Consider the following 23692-nt stretch of genomic DNA (forward strand, 5'->3'; position numbering starts at 1 on the left):
TCCTCCTCCTAGTCATTCTGTTGATGGGTGTTTGAGGGAATGTATAGAGTCCAAATTATTGACCAGAACCCAAGCAAGATGCACCTGTTTTCTTGGGACCTTAGGGTTGCTGGCCTCTTGTTTTCCCAGCCTGTCTTCTGCAGGAGGGCCTGCCACGCTGTTACTCAGGCAACCCTGTTTAGGCGGAGTTGCCCTGTGCCCCTGTGGCGGGGGATGGGCTCAGTGGGAATCAGTCTTTGGGGCGTTTGTTCTCTGGCGCCTTTCCCTGGCGGCTTTCTGCGTCTCTTCCGCGAGTCAGAGCAGAAGAGACCGTTTCCAACCCTCTGCCTCAGAGCAGAGAGACCTCAGTCTGTTCTTCAGTGAGCTCTCCAGGCCACACCATCTCCATTTCTGTCCATGCTGCTATAAACTGCAGCGGCCTGGGTTGTGTGCCCCTCCGCAGTGCTCCCAGACCTGCCTCCAGGTCGGAGCACGTCTCTGCCCTTTGTGCTTCTAAAATCACCAGCCGCTCCCAATTCACATGCACGCGACCCCGACGCTCAGGGATTCCGCCCCGGGGGCTGCAGTTCGCAGGTGCAACCCCGCCGCTCAGGGTTTTCGTCCCAAGGGCTGCCCTAGAGTCCTTTCCCTGCCGCTACCGGTCTGCGAGTCTGTGCCCATCCGCAGCATGCAAGGCTGTCGCTCACCAGCGGTGTAGGATCCCCACAGCCAGGCACCCTCCCGCTGCCATTTATCCTCCGATATCTGCCCGTGGAATCACAGCTCTCCGCTTCGTACCTCAAAACCAACCGCCTGCGATATTCTGTTTGTAGAGATCCAGATCTTCTTACATCTCAGGCTGGTTTCGTGGGTGCTCAGAGTGGTCTGGTGGATATCCAGCTCAATTCTGGGGACCAGTTGAAATAGGGTCCCCTACTCCTCCGCCATTTTTTCCCCCTCCTCTCTTTCAATGTATTTTAATTCCTCTCCCCATAGATATATATGAGCAGGTATGGAATGAAATATGACACAAGGATGGCCTCAATCTTTTTCTAGATTCTATCATTGTAACATGCTAAGTTTCACTCTCCCTGAACATGAACAGAGTAGTAAGGACATGGGTCTCTATTATAGGTTCACATCCTAAAACGAAAGCAGTAACGTTTAGATAATCTGCCTCCCAAGTTAGCCCAACTAATAGATCTTTGAAACCAAGAATGATGACACCTTTACAGAAAGGAAAACCAGACAGATTCTTGCTGTGGTGGGAGTGTTCTTTCTCCCTAAGAGGTGAAGAATGTCACAAAAAACTCAGACTCACCAGGGCTTGCAGTTTAGGACAGTGGACGGAGAGCTGGATGAGTGTGCTGTCGGTGATCTGGAGAGAAACAAGCTGTGTCAATGTGACTTCCACACCAGAACTTAATACCTAATTTTGGTTTCTCCTGAACATGAGAATCAAAAGGTGTAAAACAGAATTAAAAACTCATCTCAAGCACACTCAGGCTGGGAGCCCCTCTCTTCACCAACAACCTCAAATCCTGCAGACACAAAGCTGTTCTTTGGTCTCTCCTCTGGTGCCCCAAGGGGGCCCAGGGACAGGGGAAAAAGGAGTAGGTAAGGAGGGTCCCCCAGGATTCTCCTCTGTAGTCACCTCATCACTGGACATGCAAACTTATTTCTCCCTTCAGTTCTGTGAAAGACTTTCTTTTTAATGTTTGGCAAAAAATGGAGCTACCCTGAACTTCTCAGCTGTAGCTCTGATGGCTGAGTACAGCCCAAAGTTCGCATCCCACTGCCATGGTCCTTATTGGGTTCCCAATTCCTGACATGCTGGGGCGAGGAGGGTCCAGACAACAGCCAGCTGGGGTCTCTGGCTATGCCTGGTTGCCTCTCAGGACTGAGGGGCGGCCCTGCAGGGCTTGTCAGGAGTCTACTTACCAGGATGCATTCTTCAAGATCCATCTTCTCCAGGTCATGGCAATTCTGGAAAAGTCCGTAAGACCCCTCCCCCCCACCATGTGGTCAGTGGTCAGGGCAACACTGGTGGCTTGCCGTGTCCCTCTGAGTACTGGCCCAGTATCCTTGTTTCTCTTCCATTAAGGAGTGTGTCCTATTCCTAAAGTGACCCAGTGAGCCAGCACTTCTGAGCAGGTGCTTTTTGAATCACATTCCTTTTGGAAATGGGAATGTGGCTGCCTGGAGCTACATTTCCTTCTCTCACCTGGAAAGATTAGTGGCTTCCACCTTCCCAGTGACTATGGATATTTTAGCCATAGAGTAGGCTCAGAAAGGCATGGGGGTGGGGTGCTCAGGCACAGTTTGGACAGGTGAGGGTTGGGGTAGGAGGAAGAGTGTATCACCATCCCCAGAAGGTCATGGGTTCCCAGCTGTAGGCCAGAGGGACCCCTATGATGGTCAGCGTCTGCAGGGTGATGTGGAAGAAGGAGCAGAGGGAGAGCACCGCTCAGTTAGGGGAGGCCACTGAGAGACTGAGTCAGCATTTGTATGAGGAAGGGCATGTCCTGCCAGGGAGGACATTCCTCTTGCTGTGGCCCCACCCGACCAAATGAGAGTGAGGTCTAGACCTGCTCCAGAAGCCCCTACAGGACCACTTTCGCTTTCTGGGAAAAACGGGAAAATGTACTGAGGACTCTATCCAACTTGGTACCTGTCCTTTCTGAAGGTACACACATTTTTGCACACTCCAAAACCACAGAAAGTTATTTTGAAATGAGGGAGGTGAATTACAGTTTGGTTTTATTTTTTGAAACCTCTGGCTTACCCGAGCTAAAAGTGTAAAGCCTGCATCAGTCAAATGGGAACACCGTGCAGCCTCCAAAATCCTGGGATAGAGAGTGTGTGGGAGGAAAAGGTAGTGACTGGTTAACAACAGAAACACACACTTTATGATTCACACTATTGAGTTTATTCTGTCTTCGGACACACCTCTGCTTCTGGAATAGTCCTGAGGACTGTAAATGCAAATGCCATCCCCCTGGATAGATGAGGGAAAGGAGGCTTAGGGAGAAGTGTGGCCTGCCCTAAGTCTGACAGTTCCAGCCCAAACTCAGGGGGCGAACCCAGGAATCTTCCCACAATTCCAGGACATTGTTGCTGCTGTTGTTTTTAAATATTATTCCAGTATTTGTTGACTTTTAAACACAATTAAAATGAACTTTTACTCAACAAAATTATCTTGATATATACTGCATTTAATGAAATTCCCAGTTACCCTAAAAGGAATTTAAAAAAATTTGCAGCCAATGAAAAATGTGAGTTAATTCTCAATGCCCATGCTTAATAGGGACAGAGGAATAAATAACATTTTAAAGTTATATACTCCCTTGTAGCAGTAATTTTGACCACCTTTCTGACCAGTTTTGATCACCCACATTCCTCTACTATTCAGAAATATCAAAATTATCTAGAATCCTATGACTTTGGATTGCACTACTGGGTATTTACCCCAAAGACACAGATGTAGTGAAAAGAAGGGCCATATGAACCCCAATGTTCATAGCAGCAAAGTCAGCCAAACTGTGGCAGGAGCCGAGATGTCCTCCAACAGATGAATGGATAAAGAAGATGTGGTCCATATATACAATGGAATATTACTCAGCCATCAGAAAGGATGAATACCCAACTTTTACATCAACATGGATGGGACTGGAGGAGATTATGCTAAGTGAAATAAGTCAATTAGAGAAAGTCAATTATCATACGGTTTCACTTATTTGTGGAACATAAGGAATAGCATGGAGGACATTAGGAGAAGGAAGGGAAAAATGAAGGGGGGGAAATTGGAGGGAGAGATGAACCATGAGAGACTATGGACTCTGAGAAACAAACTGAGGGTTTTAGAGGGGAGGGGGGTGGGAGGAGGGGTTAGCCTGGTGATGGGTATTAAGGAGGGCACGTATTGCATGGAGCACTGGGTGTTATACAAAAACAAAGAATCATGGAACACTACATCAAAAACTAATGATGTGTTTTGTTTTGTTTTTCAAAAACTAATGATGTTTTGTATGGTGACTAACATAACATAATAAAATAAAATAAAAGTTAAAAAAAAATTATCTAGACTCATCCTTAATGCAACAGTAAGAAAAATGGGCAAAGGACAGCAATTGACAATCCGTAAAAGATGTGAAACTGGGGTAAGCCATAACATAATAAAATTAAATTAAATTAAAAAAAATTATCTAGAATCATCCTTAATGCAACAGTAAGAAAAATGGGCACAGGAAGGCAATAGACAATCCATAAAAGATGTGAAACTGGTGTAAGCATGAGAAACGGATCAGTTTTACTGAGAAGTAAAATAAAATAAGTATCCTTTTCCTGCCTCTTGTGCAGGGGTAAGATTGCTAGTTCTGAACAAAGTCTCAAGTTCAAACTCTAGTTTTAGACTTCCTACTCATCATATGACCCAGGACAGAGTATGTGATTTTCTTTGACTCCCAGTTCCTCCTCTGCAAAACAAGTGAGAATGACAGTGCATATCTCCTAGAGATGTGGTGAGGATTAAATGAGATAATACTTATAAAATTGCCCAACACAGAGCCTGGAACATAAATGAGTTCAACTGATGTTAACTATGATTAGTATTTTGTTGCCATAATTAAAGTTTTAATATTCACAATATTATTGGAGAAAATCAATCTTTACTTGTTAAAACAAAACTTCCTTCTCCTAGGGCAGGTGATAAATAAGGTGATTGCAATTCCCTCCCCGCCTTCTGTCCATTTAGCAACTGGTTTAGGGGAAAATCTGGTGACATTTGGATGTGAGGCTGTCATTCTGACACTATCAGATCACTCTGATGTCAAAGCTATAACAGGATGAGGCAAATCAGGTGGACACATGTGTCAAGTCCACCAAGAAATTACAGTTCAGGTTCCACCTGGGGGTGGTGGACAGTTCAGTACCCCCCATACATCCCTAAATAAACCGGATTATGTACTGTTCCGCCCCAACCCATGTGACAAAAGCCAACAATAACACAACCACCACCACCTCCATCACTACCTATCGGCCTGCTGGCAAGCCTTTCCCTTCCTGCAGGAAGCCTCCTGGTCAGTCCAGCCAAGCCCTGAGCTACAAAGCAGAAGCATGGTGCACTCACTGAAGTCTCGGGCAGTTCAAAGCCAGGGCTGTGAGGGAGGCGTCTGTGAGGTTGCTGCAGCCAGAAAGGCACAGAGCCTGTAGCCGATGGCAGCCCCTGCATATCTGCACCACGCCTTCATCTGTAATGCGCTGGGGAAAGCCAGAACAGGAAGGAACGTCAGAAGGCACCAACAATATTGAAATGAGAGTCGCAGAAAAATGGGATCTACTGCTGGTCAGGTAGTTGGGTTGCCAAATACTAGCATTTTATCCTAATAATTTAAATAAAACAAGATGAAGTACAGGGTTGACATGTATTTGTTATCTCTGCACAGCTTTAAACTATTCTAGCATTACTAACAGAGAATGAAATTTTTTAAAAAGATTTATTTATTTATTTATTTATTTATTTATTTATTTATTTATTTAGAGAGCGTGTGTGCAAGCAGGCAGAGGTGCAGAGAAGACATAGAGGGAGAGAATCCTCAAAGAGACTCCCTGCTGAGCACAGAGCCTGACACAGGGCTCGATCCCAGGACCCAGAGATCATGACCTGAGCTGAAATCGAGAGTCAGATGCTCAACTGACTGAGCTACCCAGGTGCCCCGCCAAGAGTGAAATTCAAAAATTTCATCCCCTTCCCCAGAGTTCATTTGATTTTTTTTTTCCAGGAAAAATTCATAAACTTGTGTTAAACATCAGATTAAATAAAGAGCTCATAAGACTTGCCTGGTTAAGTGACATCATAATTTTTGGTTGAATTTCTACAGATTAATTAAATTACTGATAAATGACTTGCATATTTTTTTTTTTTTTAAGATTTATCCATTTTAAAGACGGAGAGAGAGAGAGAGAGAGTGCCGGGAGGGAGAGGGAGGGAGGGAGAGGGAAAGAAGCTTCAAGCAGACCTGCAGGGGGCCCAATCCCACAACCCATAAGATCACGACCCATGACATCAGGACCTGAGCCAAAACCAAGAGTCAGACACTCAACCAACTGAGAGACCCAGGTGCCCCTCGCTTGCACATTTATATTCTACTTGAAGTCGTCTGCCAGTGCTCTCCTACACACACTGCAAGATCCTAATATTGAGCAGTGCCCATAAGTCAGAAGAAATTCCAGAAAGACAGAAACTGTCCAGAAGACAGTTTCTGTTCTAACTCCCACCATCAAGGATTCTAAAGACATATGACTCATTCACTGAATACCAACTGCAAGGATTTCTCTTACATTTCTCAAAATTTATGTTCCCCTTGAGAAACCCAGGAGGATATAGCAAGCATTCTCTTTAAGGATCAATACTGACAATGGCAGTGAGGACAGAATTTTTCACATGCTAATGCCACGATGAAAATTACACCTTGCTCCTGCATGCATCCTTTATTTTTCAAAGCATTTTCACATCTATCATTTCATTTTATCCACTGAGACGTGAGCGGTGTCATTATCCCCAGTTCATAAGTTAAAAAAAAAAAAAAAAAAGACACTGAGACCTTACATGAATTTGTTCAGGTTAGTGACTAGTTCACAGCATTCCTGATATCTTAAAATAAACCAAGACGTCAATCTATATTATTTTTAGAAGGAAATGTGAGTGGCTTTGTATTGGCCACTTTGTTTAGACTGTTATCCTTTCATCTTGTGGCAAACCGACAGATCGTATGAGGACGCAGAATAAGAAAAAAGGGTGTGGCGACCATCCCTCCTGCCTGGGGGCTTCAAAATGGGGCCCACAGGAGACTCAGGGAATGTGGGACAGAAGGGTGCTCCCAGGAAAACACGTTACTTACTGAGCAGGACTGTAAGTTGAGGCTCACAAGCTCATGGCAGTAATTCTGAATGTGTTTCAGAGCTTCATCTTCTAACTGAGTGGACAAAGAAAACAAGAGAGGGATGGAACCAGGTGAGGGAATAGTGGAGAACTAAGAAAAACGCAACAGCACGTTCTCTAATGAAGTGCCCACAACTCATGTTAGAGAGACACACCTCAAGCAGCCCCTCAGTACCTGTGTGCAGCCCCTCAGGAGCAGGGCTTTCAGGCCTCGACAGCCTCGCACCAGTGCCTCAATGCCGTCCTTTGTGATCTGGTCACACCAAGAGAGGTTCAGGTACTCCAGGTTTCGGCAGCCCTCACTGAGAGAGCAAGAAACAAGACCACACATGTGCAATCCATCCTATAGATAGTTCATTAACAAATCTGAGTTTAGTAAATCACAAACAATTAAGGGGAGAGAAAACCTCTGTGACCTGAGGCACCAATTTCTTGTTCCAATGGGATCATTAGAAAGGTTTTATTTTTATTTTTATTTTTTTTAAAGATTTTATTTATTTATTTGAGACAGAGAGAATGAGAGAGAGAGAGCACATGAGAGGGGGGAGGGTCAGGGGCAGAAGCAGGCTCCCTGCCGAGCAGGGAGCCCGATGCGGGACTTGATCCAGGACTCCAGGATCATGACCTGAGCCGAAAGCAGTCGCTTAACCAACTGAGCCACCCAGGCGCCCCATTAGAAAGGTTTTAGACACACCAGGATGCTCATAGGTTTAGGTGTTTCTTCTGACAACAGGTACTCTCACCTGATCCCCTTTAAGGAGCTGTTTGTAATGGACACACAGGAGGTCAGATCCAGATGTTTCAGCTTGGAACAGAATCTGCTAAGGCTATAACACGTGCTGGAAAAGAGCAGACACACTAAAGATATTTTCAACCATGTTTCTCTCCCCTCACTCTCCCCATGGTCAATCAGTCACCAAACTCATTCTCATTCCTTACCTGTCAGTGATTTTGGTGCACCCATTGAGGTTTAAATGTTCAATGTTTCGGCAGTTCTGTGCAAAGGTCCTAAAAAGAGAAAACATTTTAAAACTCTCTGGTCAGCCACTAGAGGGCACGTGTCACTGTTCACATTTAAAACAGTGCTCCTCAAACTTTTACATTTTATTTTACTGTGGAAAGAACACTTAACATGAGACTTACTCTCAACAAATTTTAAGTGTATAATATATTATTGTTGACTATAGGTACTGGTGCTCCTCAAACTTTAATATGCACATGAAACAGCTGGGGTTCTTGTCACAGTGCAGATTCTAATGGCATAGCTTGACAAACTGCTTGATGGTCTGCATTTCTAAGAAATTCCCAAGTGATGCCGCTGCTGCTACTCTGGGAACTACACTTGGAGAAGCAAAGCCTACGAGTGATGACGTATCCATCATAACTCTCCTTCAACCCACACCTTGGTGAATACCTGAGAATGGAGGCCTGGCTCCTTGTTCCTTCCTCTCTATAGAAAAATCAGTTGGAAGCAAGGGGATTGAATCTTTCTTGTATGTGCCATATGGTCATTTGGTTATTCAAGAGCCTTTCTGAAGAAACTATCTTTGGCCATCGATAGGGTCAGTAGTTGATCAGTATGAAGAACCATTCACTTACTGGTGAGGATACTGAGTCATGAAGGGCAACTTCCTCTATGATTTGTGGGTTGGCAGAAAGGTCAAAAGTGGAAAATTAAACATCCCTTACTCACCACTTATTCCTTAACATATTCAGCAAGGACTGGCTTGGGTCACCTACATTTTCCTGAAATACAGCTTCAACGTATTTACAGTGTTGAGTCCTGATTCTTCCATACAGTAACCAAATGTCTCCAAAACCTGGCCTCAAACCATGTCACTCTTATCTGCTCCTTCTGCACTGGTATGGTGTAATGGAACTGACCTGGAGGCTGGTGGAATCCCCGAGTTAAAGATATGAAGCCAAAATCTGACCAAGGTCATTAGAGTTATCAGAGAAGAGTACAGGGGCACAGAGAACTTCAGAGGGTTCCCCTCAAGAATTCAGTAGAGTACTAATCAGCATGCATATAGGGAAACTACCCAAAGCCAGGGAAAGAATCATCAAAAAGCATTAGAAGGAACAATAGCCAGAGCTCACCCAGAGCCAGGAAAGTGCCCATTCCATAAACCAATAGTGAAAAACGTCTCAATTTGTGGGGCACTGGGTAGAGCACTGAGAAGTACTTTGCTTCACGTGTACAATTAGTGCTCAACTAAACATGGCTTTGGTCCAACTTAACAAATTAAAAAAAGAAAAAGATTTGAAAGGAATTATGTCCAAATAACTGTGTCCAGAATAAAACTCAAGAATATTTATAGGAAGGGCGCCTGGGTGGCTCAGTTGGTTAAGCGACTGCCTTCGGCTCAGGTCATGATCCTGGAGTCCCTGGATCGAGTCCCGCATCGGGCTTCCTGCTCGGCAGGGAGTCTGCTTCTCCCTCTGACCCTCCCCCCTCTCATGTGCTCTCTCTCTCTCTCATTCTGTCTCAAATAAATAAATAAAATCTTTAAAAAAAAAAAAAAGAATATTTATAGGAATACAAAAATATTCTGCATCCAAAATAAAATTCACAATGTCTGGCATTGAGCAAAAAATTGGCATGTATTCAAAGAAGGAAAATATATCCGTTATGAGGAGAAAAATCAATCAAAGCTGACCCAAAACTGTTGCAAATATTAGAAATAGTAGACTAAGACATTAAAAGTTATTATAACTGTGTTCTGTAGAATATAGTCCTATGGAGCTACATAAACATGTTTTGTTTATTAAATGTGTTATGTAGAGACATTAGAGTTATTTTTAAAGACCCAAATTAAACTTTTGGAAAATGGCTAAGATAAAAATTTTCTGGATGGGACTAACAGCAGATTAGACATTTTATCAAGAAGAGATTGGTGAACTTGAAGACATAGCAATAGAAACTATCCAAAATGAAACATGGAAAGAAAATAAGAAAAAAAAAAAAAAAGAACAGAGCATAAATGAGCTGTGGGACAGATTCAAGCAATCTAATATACATGTGACTGGGAGTCCCCAAGGGACAGGAGATTGGGCAGGGGTTGGGATGGGGTAGAATATCTGAAGAAGCAATGGCCAAAATTTTTCCAAAGTTTATGAAAACTATAAACCTACAAATCCAAAAAACTCAAAGAATTCCAAGCATGAGAAATATGAAGAAAAATACATCAAGGCATATCATAATCAAATTGGTCAAAACCAATGACAGAAAAATCTTAAAAGCAGCCAGAGAAAAAGACACACTACGTACAGAGAAAGAAAAATAAGGTCGACAGATTTCTCACTGGTAACAAAAAAAGCAAAAAAACAGAGGAGAAGCATCTTTAAAATACTGAAACAACTGTCAACAAAATTGTATACTGAGCAAAAATATTTTTTCAAAAATTAAGGAAAAATAACTTTTTTTTTTGCAGACACAGAAGAGCTGAAAGAATTAATCAGATCTGCAGTACAAGAAATGTTAAGGACCATTCTATAGGTAGAAAAAAGAGTGACACTACACAAAGGAATGAAGAATACTGGAAACAGTAACCACTTGGGTACATATATTCACTTTTTTAGTTATTTAAATCTCTTAAAAAATAATTGACTATTAAAAAATACTAACAATCTAGTGTGGAGTAGTTTGTACTATATGTAGAATTAAAATGTGTAACAATAATAGCATAAAGGCTGAGTGAGGAAAAATGGAAGTGATCTGTAATACAATTTGAAGGTAGACTATAACAAGTTAAAGATGTACATTACATTACAAAAACTCTAAGGCAACCATTAAAATTACAAAATAATAACTTACAGCTCTAATCCTAAAAGGGATATATAAAATGGAATCATAAAAAAATTCTCAATACAAAAGAAGGCAGAAAAAGAGGAAAGGGGAAGAAAATATGTCTGGGACAAATAGAAAACAGCAAGAGAGTAAATTTAAAACTAACCATAACAGATCAATTCTCACACAAAATGTAAATGATCTAAATACAAAAATCAAAAAGCAGAAACTGTAATAATGGATCAAAAAAAGCAACATCCAACCATATATTTCCTACAATAAAACAACTTTAAATATAAAGACACAAATCGGTGAAAACTAAAAGAATCGAAAATCATATGCCAAAAAAAGAAAGCTGGCATGTCTATATAATATCAAAGTAGACCTCACAGCAAAGAATATTACCAGAGATAAAAGAAGGCCATGTGATGATGAAAAACTGGTCAATTCATCATAAAGGTGCAGCAACCCTACAAGTTTATATATCTAATAACAGAACTTCTACATGAAGAAATAACCTGAGGAGAAACAAATCTGAAATTACAGGCAGAGATTTCAGTATAATTCTGTCAATATTTGATCAAACAAGAAGTCAGAAAATCAGTGAAGATATAAAAGACTTGATCAACAGTCTTAATTCAACTTTAATTGATATTTATATAATACTCCACCCAACAACAGTAGAGTACATATTCTTTTCTTTTTTTTTTTTAAAGATTTTATTTATTTATTTGAGAGAGAGAGAATGAGAGAGAGCACATGAGAGAGGGGAGGATCAGAGGGAGAAGCAGACTCCCTGCCGAGCAGGAAGCCCGATGCGGGACTCGATCCAGGGACTCCAGGATCATGACCTGAGCCGAAGGCAGTCGCTTAACCAACTGAGCCACCCAGGCGCCCGAGTACATATTCTTTTCAAGTGCACATGAACATTTACCGTGACAGACCATATTCTTGGCTACAAAACAAGTTTTAATAAAATTAAAAGGATTCAAGTCATATAAAGTATATTCACTGATCACAATGGAATTATATTAGTAATCAATAACAACAACAACAAAAAACCTGGAAAATGCCCAAATATTTATAAACTAAATAACATGCTTCTAAATAACCCATGGGTCAAGGAAGAAATCAAAAGGGAAAGAGAATACATTTTTAATGGAATAAAAATGTAAACACAGAATTAGAATTTGTGAAATCCTACTAAATCAGTACTTCAGGGGAAAATCTTTATGACCTTGGGTTAGGCAAAGATCTCGTATATCACCAAAAGTATGATTCACCAAAAGCGTGATTCATTCAAAAAAACTGGTAAGTTCAATTTCATTAAAATGGAAAACTCTTCAAAAGACAGTTAAGAGAATAAAAGGATAAGCCACAGACTGGGAGAAAACATTTACAAAACACAAATCTCATCAAGGACTTGTATGCAGAATATAACTCTCAAAACTCAAAGATAAGACAAAAAATCTAATTTTTAAAAAAGGGCAAAACCCCCATATTTGAACAGATATTTCAGCAAAGAAAATATGTGTATAGGAAAAGTACATAAAATGATGCTCAATGGCATTAGTCATTAGAAATACAAATTAAAACCTCAATGAGATACTACTATACACATCTATTAGAAAAGCTAAAATTGGGGCGCCTGGGTGGCTCAGTCGTTAAACATCTGCCTTCGGCTCAGGTCATGATCCCAGGGTCCTGGGATCGAGCCCCGCATCGGGCTCCCTGCTCAGCGGGAAGCCTGCTTCTCCCTCTCCCACTCCCCCTGCTTGTGTCCCCTCTCTTGCTCTCTCTCTCTGTCAAATAAATAAATATTTTAAATAAAACCTACCAAGTGTTGACAAGGATGTGAAGGAGCTGGAAGTACCATACACTTCTAGTAGGAATATAAAATGGTATAATCCTTTGGGGAAAGAGTTTGAAAGTTTTTAAAAAGTTAAACACGCACCTACCAAATGATCTAGCCATTCCACTCCTAGGTATTTACTCCAGAGAAATGAAAACATATGACACACAAAACCTTGTACACAAATGTTCATAGCAGCTTTATATGTAATGGCTGCAAACTGGAAAGAATCCAAATGAGAAATGAATAAACTGTAGTATATCCATACAATGGACTACTATTCAGCATTAAAAAAGAATGAACTATTGATACACACAACAACATGGATGGATCCCAAAACAATTATGTTGAGTGACAGATGCCAGGAAAAAACGACTATATGCTGTATAATTACATAAAAATTGTTAAAAATTTAAACTAACCTAGATCAGTGGTTGCTTAGCAGTGGGACAGAGACAGGGAAGGAGGAAGGGAGGGATTATAAAGGCACGTGAGGAAACTTTTACATGTGTATGTTCATTATCTTGATTATAGTGTTGGTTTTATGGGTATAATACATATTTCAAAAATTATCAAATTGTATACTTTAAATACATACAGTTTATTGTATCTCAATTATATCTCAATAAAACTGTTAAAAATCCATAGGACTTCATATATTATGATGCAGCAGGAGTTACAGAGAATATACATGTAAGATCCATTAGTATTGGAATTTTAATCTATTTTGATTACTGCTGTATTTCCAGTCCCTAGATCAGTGCCTGGTGGAGTAGGGCTCAATAAACATTTGCAAATGAATAGCCTCCCTCCATCTAAAACAACAACAATACACACGTGGGACAGAGTAGAGGCCAAGGCTGGCTTCAGGTGATTATGATAAAAAACTGGAGGCATAACAAAATTCTGTATGAGTTGTATTCTGGAATTATGCTTATCATTATTTCTCACAGTAATCTGGTCTCACACACCAAAAATGTATAAGATAATGGGGCGCCTGGGTGGCTCAGTCAGTTAAGCATCTGCCTTCTGTTCAGGTCATGATCTCAGGGTTGTGAGATTGGGCCCCGCGTGGGGCTCTGCACTGCTGAGGGTGGAGCCTGCCTAAGATTCTCTCTCCTTCCCTCTCCCTCTGCCCCCCCACCCCCGGCTCTCTTGCATGTGCATCCTCTCTCTAAAAAAAAAAAAAAAAATGTACAAGATATTAATATAGATTTCTACTATAAAAATTATGGTACACCACTAACATTCTTAGCCTCTCAGGATAGTTTTGCTAGTATATATGGCTTTATTCCAACTGCCAAGATAAGAATATATATATATTTTTAATTCAATTAGCCAACATAAAGAAGATGTGGTTTATATATACAATGGAATATTACTCGGCCACCAGAAAGGATGAATACCTACCATTTACACTGACATGGATGGAACCGGAGGTATTATGCTAAGTGAAATGAGAATATATTTCTTTGATATTCCTCATTGACAATCCACATCTTCACATTTATTTTAGTTTAATGGAACCACTATTAAACTTATGTTCTCTTTTATAAATTATCTTAGGACCTATTTGGTACATTTAAGCTTTGTATTAAAATAGAATCAATCTATTCCATCAGTTTACAAAGCTTTTAAAGTACCAGAAAATTTGGTCTGATGATCTGAATTTCTTGATTAAAAAAAAAAAAAATTTTGTTCCATAACATTTATAGGCAGTGTTTTGATCCTTAAAATATGTTACGAATCAATTTTCTAAGCAATGGTACAGCAGATGTTTCAATTACCAACTCCACTATCTATAATCACTATGTACTGCACATTCTTACTGGCAACTGCAATTGATATACATGGTAGTGATGCTTAGGTCTGCAAGAGACAAAGTCTATCCCAAGGTTCTAGGGGGCAGTGTGTGTTCTAATTTAGCCAACCTCAAACAATAGTAGAGGCCATAAGGATAAGAACATAAAAGTTTAATTATGTCTTGTCTCCAGAAAAGCACGCGTCCTTACAGTGGATTGATAACATTTCCAATAAATAATGGCTAGCCAATAAGAGGTGGGCAAGCATTTGTTTGGATAGGATACAATTAGATAATTACATCCCATCATGAGTAAGCAAAATCCCAGGTGTGCTAAGGAAGTTTTTGGAAGAATTATTTTGTTAAGTAGTATAATATACAAAAAAGGTAGTCACTCTTATGAGAATGAAACTAGGAAGATCAGCAAATGAAGAAGGGAACAGCAGAGTCAACTATTATTATGCACCAGGCACTTCATACATGTTGCTTCATGTGATACTCATGACATTCTCATGCAGGAACTACAGCTGCCTTCTCTTTGTAGAAGAGAGAGCGGACACTCGGAGAGGTGAAATAATTTGTCCGAAAGACATATCCCAGACCCAGGCCTGCTGACTCCCAAGTCATGGTTCTTTTAGTTCTCTACGCAAATTACCACAGAAAGAATTTAACAGAAAAAAAGCACATAATATGCTTGGTTTATTTTTGCCGATGACAAGTCAGCTATAAGCTGCCATTACAGAGTGAGTCACTGTGGATTCAACTTACTTCAAGGAGGAATCCCCAACACCAATGCAGCCTCGCAAGCTGAGCTTTCTCAGGAATCCACCACATCGCTTTGAGATATTTTCCACCACTCGACCCTTGAGTCAAAAAGTCAGAAAAAAATCTCATTTTTCATGCTGCTTATCTAACAGCATAATAACCTGAAATTTTAGAAACTGAATAGATTTTTCCAGGTGTAAAAGAAGTTATTTTGGAGCATTCCTCCAACACCCCACTCTGTTCCTAAAGGAGCTGCAAGCATTGAAAAATGTTTTCAATTAAAGCATTAAGTATTCAAAAAAAAATTAGTGCACTATATTTTGGAAGTTTTAGCCCTGGAGGTAGGCCTCCCGTATCCAGGGCTCAGAGCTACCTCGCCAATTACAAGGCTCTTTGAGGTCAGCTGTGGGAACACTGGCTGCTGAGCGGCACTCTCAAACGACACTGCTCCAAAAAAAAAAAAAAAAAAAATTCTATTTTAGCTAAACATTACCACTCTAAAGTTTCAAAATGTATCATAAAAGCTCCCCCTCATCCTCCTTAGCAATCCCCTATTGAAACACATTTGCTTTGAAATAGGAACTTGGGCTAGATACCGGCAGATTCATTAAAGGGAAAAAAATGAACAGTGATTAAGCACTTTCACTTTTTCAGGCACGATTTTAACACTTTCTTGTACTTATTATGGCTCATTTACTATTCACAACAACCTCATGGTCTACTACTCCACAATGGAGACAATGAACAGTATGTCTGGAATACAAATCTCTCAGGTCATCTCTCTTAACATTACCATGCCCTGTGATTAAGTCAATGGAAAACTACAAGTCAATCCAGGCACGACTTCCAATGGCCCATACACTTCAGGAATAACGATTTGGGTTACTCTACCAGGTAAAGAACCATGACCAGCTGAGGTGCTTGCTGAAGATAAAGGGAACACAGAATGGGTAGTAGAAGGTAGTTAAAAATATCAACTACCACCATGCAACCAATTACAGAAATGAAAACTGTAACTGTCATGAATGTCTCTCCTTATTTTGTTAGAGTATGTGTGTGGGTAAAGCCAATATATTTGTTTTCTTTCCTCTTCTGTTCCCTTATGTAAAATAAGATGTGCTGACACTGTATCATGGTATTTAAGTATTGTTAATTCTATATCATAGTATTTAAGATACAGGATATCAAGAAAAGTGAACACCACTCAAGGACTTTATCTCTTCTTTTGAGGAAGGAGTTAGTGTGGTTTTGGTTGTGCACTGTATACTTGTTACCACATTAGGTCGAATTACGACCTTGTCATTGTTTTTATTTGGAGATTAAGTATGACTTAAGATGATGCATATGGGTGCCAAGTTGACAAGGGGTGACTTTTGACAATTAATCTTATGTGTCAACTTGACTGGGCCACAGGGTGTGCAAACATTTGGCCCAACAGTATTCTGTATGAGTCTGTGAGGGTATTTTTGGATAAGATTACCATTTGAATCGGTGGAGAGAGTAAAGTAGCAGTGGGAGGGCCTCATCCAATCAATTGAAGACCTGAATAGAATGAAAAAAGCTGAGTAAGTGGGAACTCGCCCTGCATGACTGCTTGAGCTGAGACACTGGTCCTTTCCAGCCTTTGGACTGGGGCTGAAAAACATCAGCTCGTCTTAGGTCTGGACCCTGTCAGCTTTCAGACTGGAATTTACCCCATGGACTCTGCTGGTTCACAGGTTAGACTGGAACTACATATCAGCTCTCCTGGGTCTCCAGCATCTTAGGACTTCTCCGTCTCCATAATCACATTACCCAATTCCTTATAATAAATCCATATATTTGTATACATACATACCCTATTGTTTCTCTGGAGAATCCTGACTATTAACAGACTGGATTCATACCTTCATTTTGCAAATAAAGAAATTAAATGGTTAAATTGCCAAGGTTACACTTTAGTGAGGAGTAGAGTTAGGGTTCTAAGAGATTTATTTGATTCTAAAGGCTGCACAACCACTGCCTCCACAAGGGAGGAAGTACTGAAAGGAAGCCATTTGGGTCTTTAAAAAAAATGCTATTATCCTCACTTCATAAAATAGCACCCTTGACACTGAACTGTGAGCACTAAGAATTCACTAGGACACATCAAACAACAGGTTCACAGGAGCAGGGCTCACACGTACTGTTACCTGGCTAACATCGTAAGATGAAAATCTACACTCTGATATTGCTAATAGCTTTATTTATGCTTTCTTGAGTATTCCCTAAGTTAATAAATCTCTGTCACTAGAGGGAAAAAAATATTATGACTTGGAAGTCCAAGTACAGAATAAAACAGTGAAAACCCCTCCATATCAATGTCTCCAAATAGAGTACACAAGATATTTTTCTCCATTTCAAGTTAGTCACATTAATATAAGCTTTCTATTCTTCCTTTCTTTGGAGTAAAAGTTTTTGTACTCAGATTAAAAAAATTACATTCAGAATTTTCTGTTCCACTGTTTCCAAGAGAAAACTGTTCCACTGTTTCTAAGAGAAAAAATTAGCAAATTGTTTCCAAATGCAAAATTCAAGTCAATGACTGTATATTATCCACTTAGATAGTATGTTGTAGGTGTGGATTTTGGAATGAAAGGCTTTAGAGAAAAATAAGGCCTAAATGGAGAGACCTTTGGAGTTGTAACTTTTAGATTAACATGCTACTTGGTTATTTCTTATTCTTGGCCTGGAGGAATCTTTATTAACTATGAAGACATTGACAAAAATGCTCAACTTTTAAAGGCATGGAGAATGCCTAAACATCAGGGTAACAACACTTATTCAGGAAAGAGTGATGCTCACGGAAAGGCACAATGTACTCTTGTCATCTGGTTACTTTATTTTACCTTTTCTCTGAAACACAACAGTCACATAACCCATCGTGTTCAGGGTACCTACTGTCTCCTCTTACTAGGTGAATGACCTCAGGTAAGTTACTCAAACTTTTTGTGCCTCAGTTTCTTCAATATGGTGTTTTTGAGAAGATTAAATGAATATATGTAAGTTACTTAAATAGTACCAGGCACATAGTAAATACTGTTAGTATATTAATCCTGAACCTTGGTACATTCTCTCCTCTCTCAACATATCCATAAATCATTTTCATCCCAAAGAAATAACTTGAGATGATCAGTTTATCCATGGAATGCTTCCCAGGGTGAGTATCCAATGGGTCCTATTTAGACAACACAGGGGGCTCCAACACTTGGTTCATAATCCAATCTGGACTGTTAGCCCCAAAAGGGCAACCAAATAGTATTAGACTAGACTAATACTAATATGGTGCCAGCTGTTTTAAGTTTTCACATGTAGGGGCACCTGGGGGGCTCAGTCGGTTAAGCATCTGCCTTTGGCTCAGGTCATGATCCCGGGGTCCTGGAATTGAGTCCCGCATCGAGCTCCCTGATCCACAGGGAGTCTGCTTCTCCCTCTGCCCTTCACCCCCCTCGTGCTCTCTCTCTCTCTCTTGCTCTCACTCTCTCTCAAATAAATAAATAAAATCTTAAAAAAAAAAAAAGAAAAAAGTTTTCACATGTAATTCTTTACATAACTGGTGACCCATAAACTAGTCTTTCCTTTAGTGGAAGTACTCTTAAGAATTTCTACAATGTGTTTATATAGCTGCGGTCAGCCGTCAGCTAAAATTCTGAAATCAAATAATGTACAAGGTAGTGCTATTTACTTGAAACAGTATTTTTAAAAATCTGAATCTAAAAGTTTTAAATATGCCTTTCAAAAAGTTGTATAGTTTGGAAAAATCATCAAAGAAAACTGAGGGGACAATAAGAGCCACAAAAAAAGAAAAATAATTTGCAAAAATTTTAAAAAACAATGACTCTCCTTTGGTGAGCAGAAATGACTACAATTTTTGGAATTTAATGTGCTTCTCAACATCACTAAGTAAACACAATGAACAAAGATCTAGAGATTATCAGTTTGAAGAGGAATCACATGTCAGCATGTTTGGGTGGACATTGCTACAATCACTGCTATTAAGTCTGGAAAGGGCATTAAAGAACTCCTAATCCAGGGACCACAGTCCAAAACAGCAACTGAGAGCTTATCTTTCCAGGCTGGGCATGAAGCCCTGAGGTCCCCGACCCTTCCAAACTCAAAACACCACAACATGCAAGGAAACCCACAGTGGGAAACCCTGTGCTCGGCCCCACTTGCTGCAGGTGCTCTGCTCCACCGGTCTGGGATGGGATCAGAGTCTCTCCAGCTGGAAACCTAGAGAAGTAGGGGAAGGGCCGCCACAACTGATTGCTAGCTCTTCTAGGGAACACCAGGTTCAGTAACTCATAGGAAACTGTGTGGGCTCATCTCACTGTTAAGCATGATTATTTCCTTATCCATTAAAAAAGGCACAAAACATACACTTTGTCAAAAACACTTGATGAAAATGCTATATGAGGAACTGAATTAAAATACAACTCCATGACTACAACTGAATTGGCTAAACTAGAAATGAATAAGGTTTTCCCAACATTGCATAGATAAACTTCAGAATCTCCACATCCTTAAAAGAGTAGTCTAGATAATTATTATGTGCAGTGAATATTACTTCCCTCTTTCTTTTTGGTTATAAATTGTATTTAATCTAAAAGTTGTTTTAAAATAAACTTTTCTCGGGGCGCCTGGGTGGCTCAGTCGTTAAGCGTCTGCCTTCGGCTCAGGTTGTGATCCCAGAGTCCTGGGATCGAGCCCCGCATCGGGTTCCCTGCTCGGCGGGAAGCCTGCTTCTCCTTCTCCCACTCCCCCTGCTTGTGTTCCCTCTCTCGCTGTGTCTCTCTCTGTCAAATAAATAAAAATCTTAAAAAAAAAAAAAAATTAAGAAAAATAAACTTTTCTCATTTGGTCAGGCTTACCACTCTTACATGGGGATATTCACATATTTCCAGATAAATATATGAGAATCCTAGAATTATAAAAGGTTTTAAGGATTTTGCTTCTTTATTTTATAGATAATAAAACTGAAGCATTGAGAGATTATATGGCTTAAGTGGCTGAGCTGCAGTGATATCTCAGGTCTCCAGCTTCACTCCTGAACCCGTGTTTCTGCCATTTCTCCATTCTAGATGCTGAATTAGAATTCTCAGTGGATCTTTCAGATCAATAAATATTTGTCAGGAGTCTCCTAAGATTAAAGCACTGAACTGGGTGTTAATAATGCAAGTATAAGGCTTTAAAAAGCTGAGTGGTAATACCAAGGTTATAGACATGAACAAGGAGGAAAAGTAGTTTGCTATTGATACAGAGCCAAAGCAAAATACAAGCAGAATTTTGGTCTTGATGTACACAGATATCTTTTTTTCTTCTTTATTACACCTTGACATCTTAATATTAAATCTAAATGCAGCAAAAGAAAAGGGCAGGAAAGAGTGACCAGTTTACTTATCTTTTTAAATAGTCTTTTATCTAGGGGTACCTGGGTGGCTCAGTTGGTTTAAGCGTCTGCCTTCGGCTCAGGTCATGATCCCGGGGTCCTGGGATCGAGCCCCACGTCAGGCTCCCTGCTCAGCGGGGAGCCTGCTTCTCCCTCTCCCACCGCCCTCCACTTGTGTTCCCTCTCTCGCTGTATCTCTCTCTGTCAAATAAACACATAAAATCTTTAAAAGAAAAAAAAAGTCTTTTATCTAAAATAAAGCTAACTTACCTCTACATCTGTTTGAAAGTTAAAAAGGTCTATTCTTTGCCAGTTGCTTCCATCCAGGGCTAGAATGTTCCAGGCCTAGGGGGTGGGAGGTAGAGGAGGAGAGATGGGGTGAAAGAGATACACTAAGTGAGACTGTTAATGGAAGTCCTGATTCAACTTTTGTATTTCCAAACTTTTATTCTTGATATACATTAAGTGGATAATCAAATATGGAATTATGATAACACCATGTTATATTAAATATAAAAGATGACATTTAAAGTTAACTGCTTGGGGCGCTTGGGTGGCTCAGTTGGCTAAGCATCCAACTCTTGATCTTGGCTCAGATCATGATCTTGGGATCCTGGGATTGAGCCCCGAGTTGGCTCTGCGCTAGGTATGGAGCCTGCTTAAGAGTCTCACCCTCTCCCTCTCCCGTTGCCCCTCCCCCCACTTGCACACGCACGCGCATGCATGCTTTCTTAAAAAAATTAAATTAAAAAGTTAACTTCTTGCTTGAACTAAAACTAAAACTTGTTCTCATTCTAATAAAACTCAATATTTATTGATTGATAAAAATCTGGTTAATACTCTACCTTGGAAATCTGTGCACATCGGCACAAAGTTACTATATCCAAGAAGGAAAATATTCTAGGAAGAAAGGGGAAAAACAAAAAAATGAGATGGTATTAACATTTTAGAATATTTACAACCTGAAAGATAAAATCTAATGCGCCATCTGGATATATCATAAGTTTTTTCAAGATTCCTCAATTTGCAATACATAAGCTCACTATAATTCTACATCACTACTGTGAAATATCAAAGGCTCACATGTTCCAAAGCTGTTTGAGACTCACTACACAAATCCCCTTAAAACAGAACCCATTAAACTTTTATGTCCCTTGTTCTATGACATGGACATGGGACAGTAGATCATAACTTGTCCTATTCAAAAACCAACTCTCTAATCTCCTAGACACTAAGCCTGGGGAGATCTAAATCCTTCTAATTCTCATGTCCCTTACATATTACAATACAAACTCCTCTTCTCGTAATAGATGTACCAAACAGGCTCAGATGCCTGAGCCTCAAATAACACAGCCAAGAAAGACACAGTGATAAAACCCATTTGGCTTTGATGTATTTGTTCACAGGATAGAAAGATGGAGCCCATTCATTGGCAAGTTCTACACTGACCAGTTTTTCTTGAGCAAAAGCCAAGAACCACAGAAGATGGGAAAGATGGGGAAAAAGAAAAGCAGAGCCATAAACAAAAACCTAGTTGACATCAGTAGTGCCCTTAGAGGAAGCAGTAGCTGTCAGCATGGCAGGGGTCTGAGTGAGGTCCCAACATGGGCGGTGGACATGAGTTGCTGATGACAGCAGAGTGGCAAATAGCTGCGTGTGTCTCAGTGCTGTGCAGTAACAGCTGCAAACAAAGAGCAGCTTTTCTGCGAGAAGAAAGGTGAATGAGGATGAGGTCAGGGACAATAGGATCTCAATTCTTATAGTCCTGGGAGATAAATATGAGTTTCCATCTCTGTGTAGAAGCAGGAGAAGGTAAGATGGCGAACAGCCACCTATCAAGTTCTTCAAAATTCTCCAGAGATAACAATCAGTGGTCAGTTGAAAATCCATGGGCTCAGGGAAGGATAGTAGATCCATAAAACACCAGAGCAATACCCTACAATAATGCATACACAAGCAGCACCATGGGGCTACTGATGCTATAGATACCATTCTACAATATAGGCTCCAATCATTTTCTAGTTAAAAGCAAAGGACAGAAGTATAAGGGCTGCACTGACCTTAAAAGATTGAATGGAACTTTGTATATAGGAAAATGCTGGTGGCTGAAAATATGCACTAAAGTATATGCTAAACATATTTCAGGGTGTCTGCAAACACCTATATTGCCTCTGTGGAAATACATCTTGCCCCACCCACAGGCCTTTCTGCCTCAAACATCCATGTTCTGTGCCATATGACCATTCCACAATGAGCCACAACTCATCACTAGCTCCCTAAAAGACCAAGGACCAGATAGAGAAATGCATATGGTAGAATATCTCATGCTGCGGTCGGGTTCTAAAGTACGAGCCTAGGTGAAAAAGGAGTAAGCTAAAGTTTCCCTTGAGAATCCCTTAAGACTGTACCACCCTGGAGACCACATTCTATCACCTCTTGGTAAGAACAATTGCACTGATGTTAATAAAGATAGCTAACTTTGATTATGTATTTACTATGTGCTAGCCACAGTTTGTGTTGGTCATTTAATCGTTTTGACCCTGTTACGAGATGCTATTATTATCTCTGTTTTTTGGAGAATGAAATGGAGCACAAAAGTTAAGTGGTCACTGGGTGATGGGCATTAAGGAGGGCACATGATGTGATGAGCACTGGGTTTCATACACAACTGATGAACTGTTGAACACTACATCTGAAACTAAAAAAAAAAAAAGAAAGGTTAAGTAACCTGCCCAGGTCATACAGATAGTAAGAGCAGAGCTAGGATTTGAACCCAGGTAGTCTGGCTTGAGAGCCCAAGCCTATGACCACTACACATAACAGCCTTAGAAAGTTTAACACAGCTGTTTTTCCCTCAGGACTGGACTAGATGCTATTTTTTCAACTGAACAGCAGATGAAGTAATTGTGCTTAGTGAGCATGCTGTATGGAAAACACCTATCTTTGAATGCTAGAATCACACTAACTAAAGCAAAATGCTCACACATCCAGACACACATGAGAACCAACAGCCGGAACAAAAGTTCACATTACTCCTCTCGTGCTTCCTACCAAATTTTATGGTTACTGAATGAAAAAGTAGATTACCTTTAGTGTTTACATTATTTTCCCTCTTCCCATCACCCCATGAATGTAGGTGAATTTGCACAAGTTAAATA

At 40.3% G+C, this 23692-nt stretch overlaps 1 protein-coding gene across 5 annotated transcripts in view; it reads right to left on the reverse strand.

The window, feature by feature from the left end:
* The window catches only part of FBXL2 (F-box and leucine rich repeat protein 2), a 50621-nt gene extending 29742 nt beyond the window's left edge, over window positions 1–20879 (reverse strand). The window contains exons 1-10 of one of the 5 annotated variants that reach the window (XM_081823816.1): window positions 16608–17457; window positions 15131–15225; window positions 7859–7927; window positions 7663–7758; window positions 7095–7221; window positions 6879–6953; window positions 5108–5238; window positions 2765–2825; window positions 1921–1986; window positions 1301–1357 (exon numbers count right to left, since the gene is read on the reverse strand). In XM_081823816.1, the coding sequence (XP_081679942.1) occupies window positions 1301–1357; window positions 1921–1986; window positions 2765–2825; window positions 5108–5238; window positions 6879–6953; window positions 7095–7221; window positions 7663–7758; window positions 7859–7927; window positions 15131–15225; window positions 16608–16610 (780 nt within the window). In that variant the 5' untranslated portion in view covers window positions 16611–17457. Of the gene's footprint in view, window positions 1–1300; window positions 1358–1920; window positions 1987–2764; window positions 2826–5107; window positions 5239–6878; window positions 6954–7094; window positions 7222–7662; window positions 7778–7858; window positions 7928–15130; window positions 15226–16607; window positions 17458–20804 lie in introns of those variants that run through there. The other 4 variants (XM_081823825.1, XM_081823841.1, XM_081823851.1 and 1 more) reach the window with 4 other exon arrangements.
* Window positions 20880–23692: the final 2813 nt, after the last annotated feature.

This window comes from Leptonychotes weddellii, chromosome 1 (assembly GCF_054177405.1).
Source record: "Leptonychotes weddellii isolate Sample4059 chromosome 1, ASM5417740v2, whole genome shotgun sequence".
Classification (NCBI taxonomy): domain Eukaryota; kingdom Metazoa; phylum Chordata; class Mammalia; order Carnivora; family Phocidae; genus Leptonychotes; species Leptonychotes weddellii.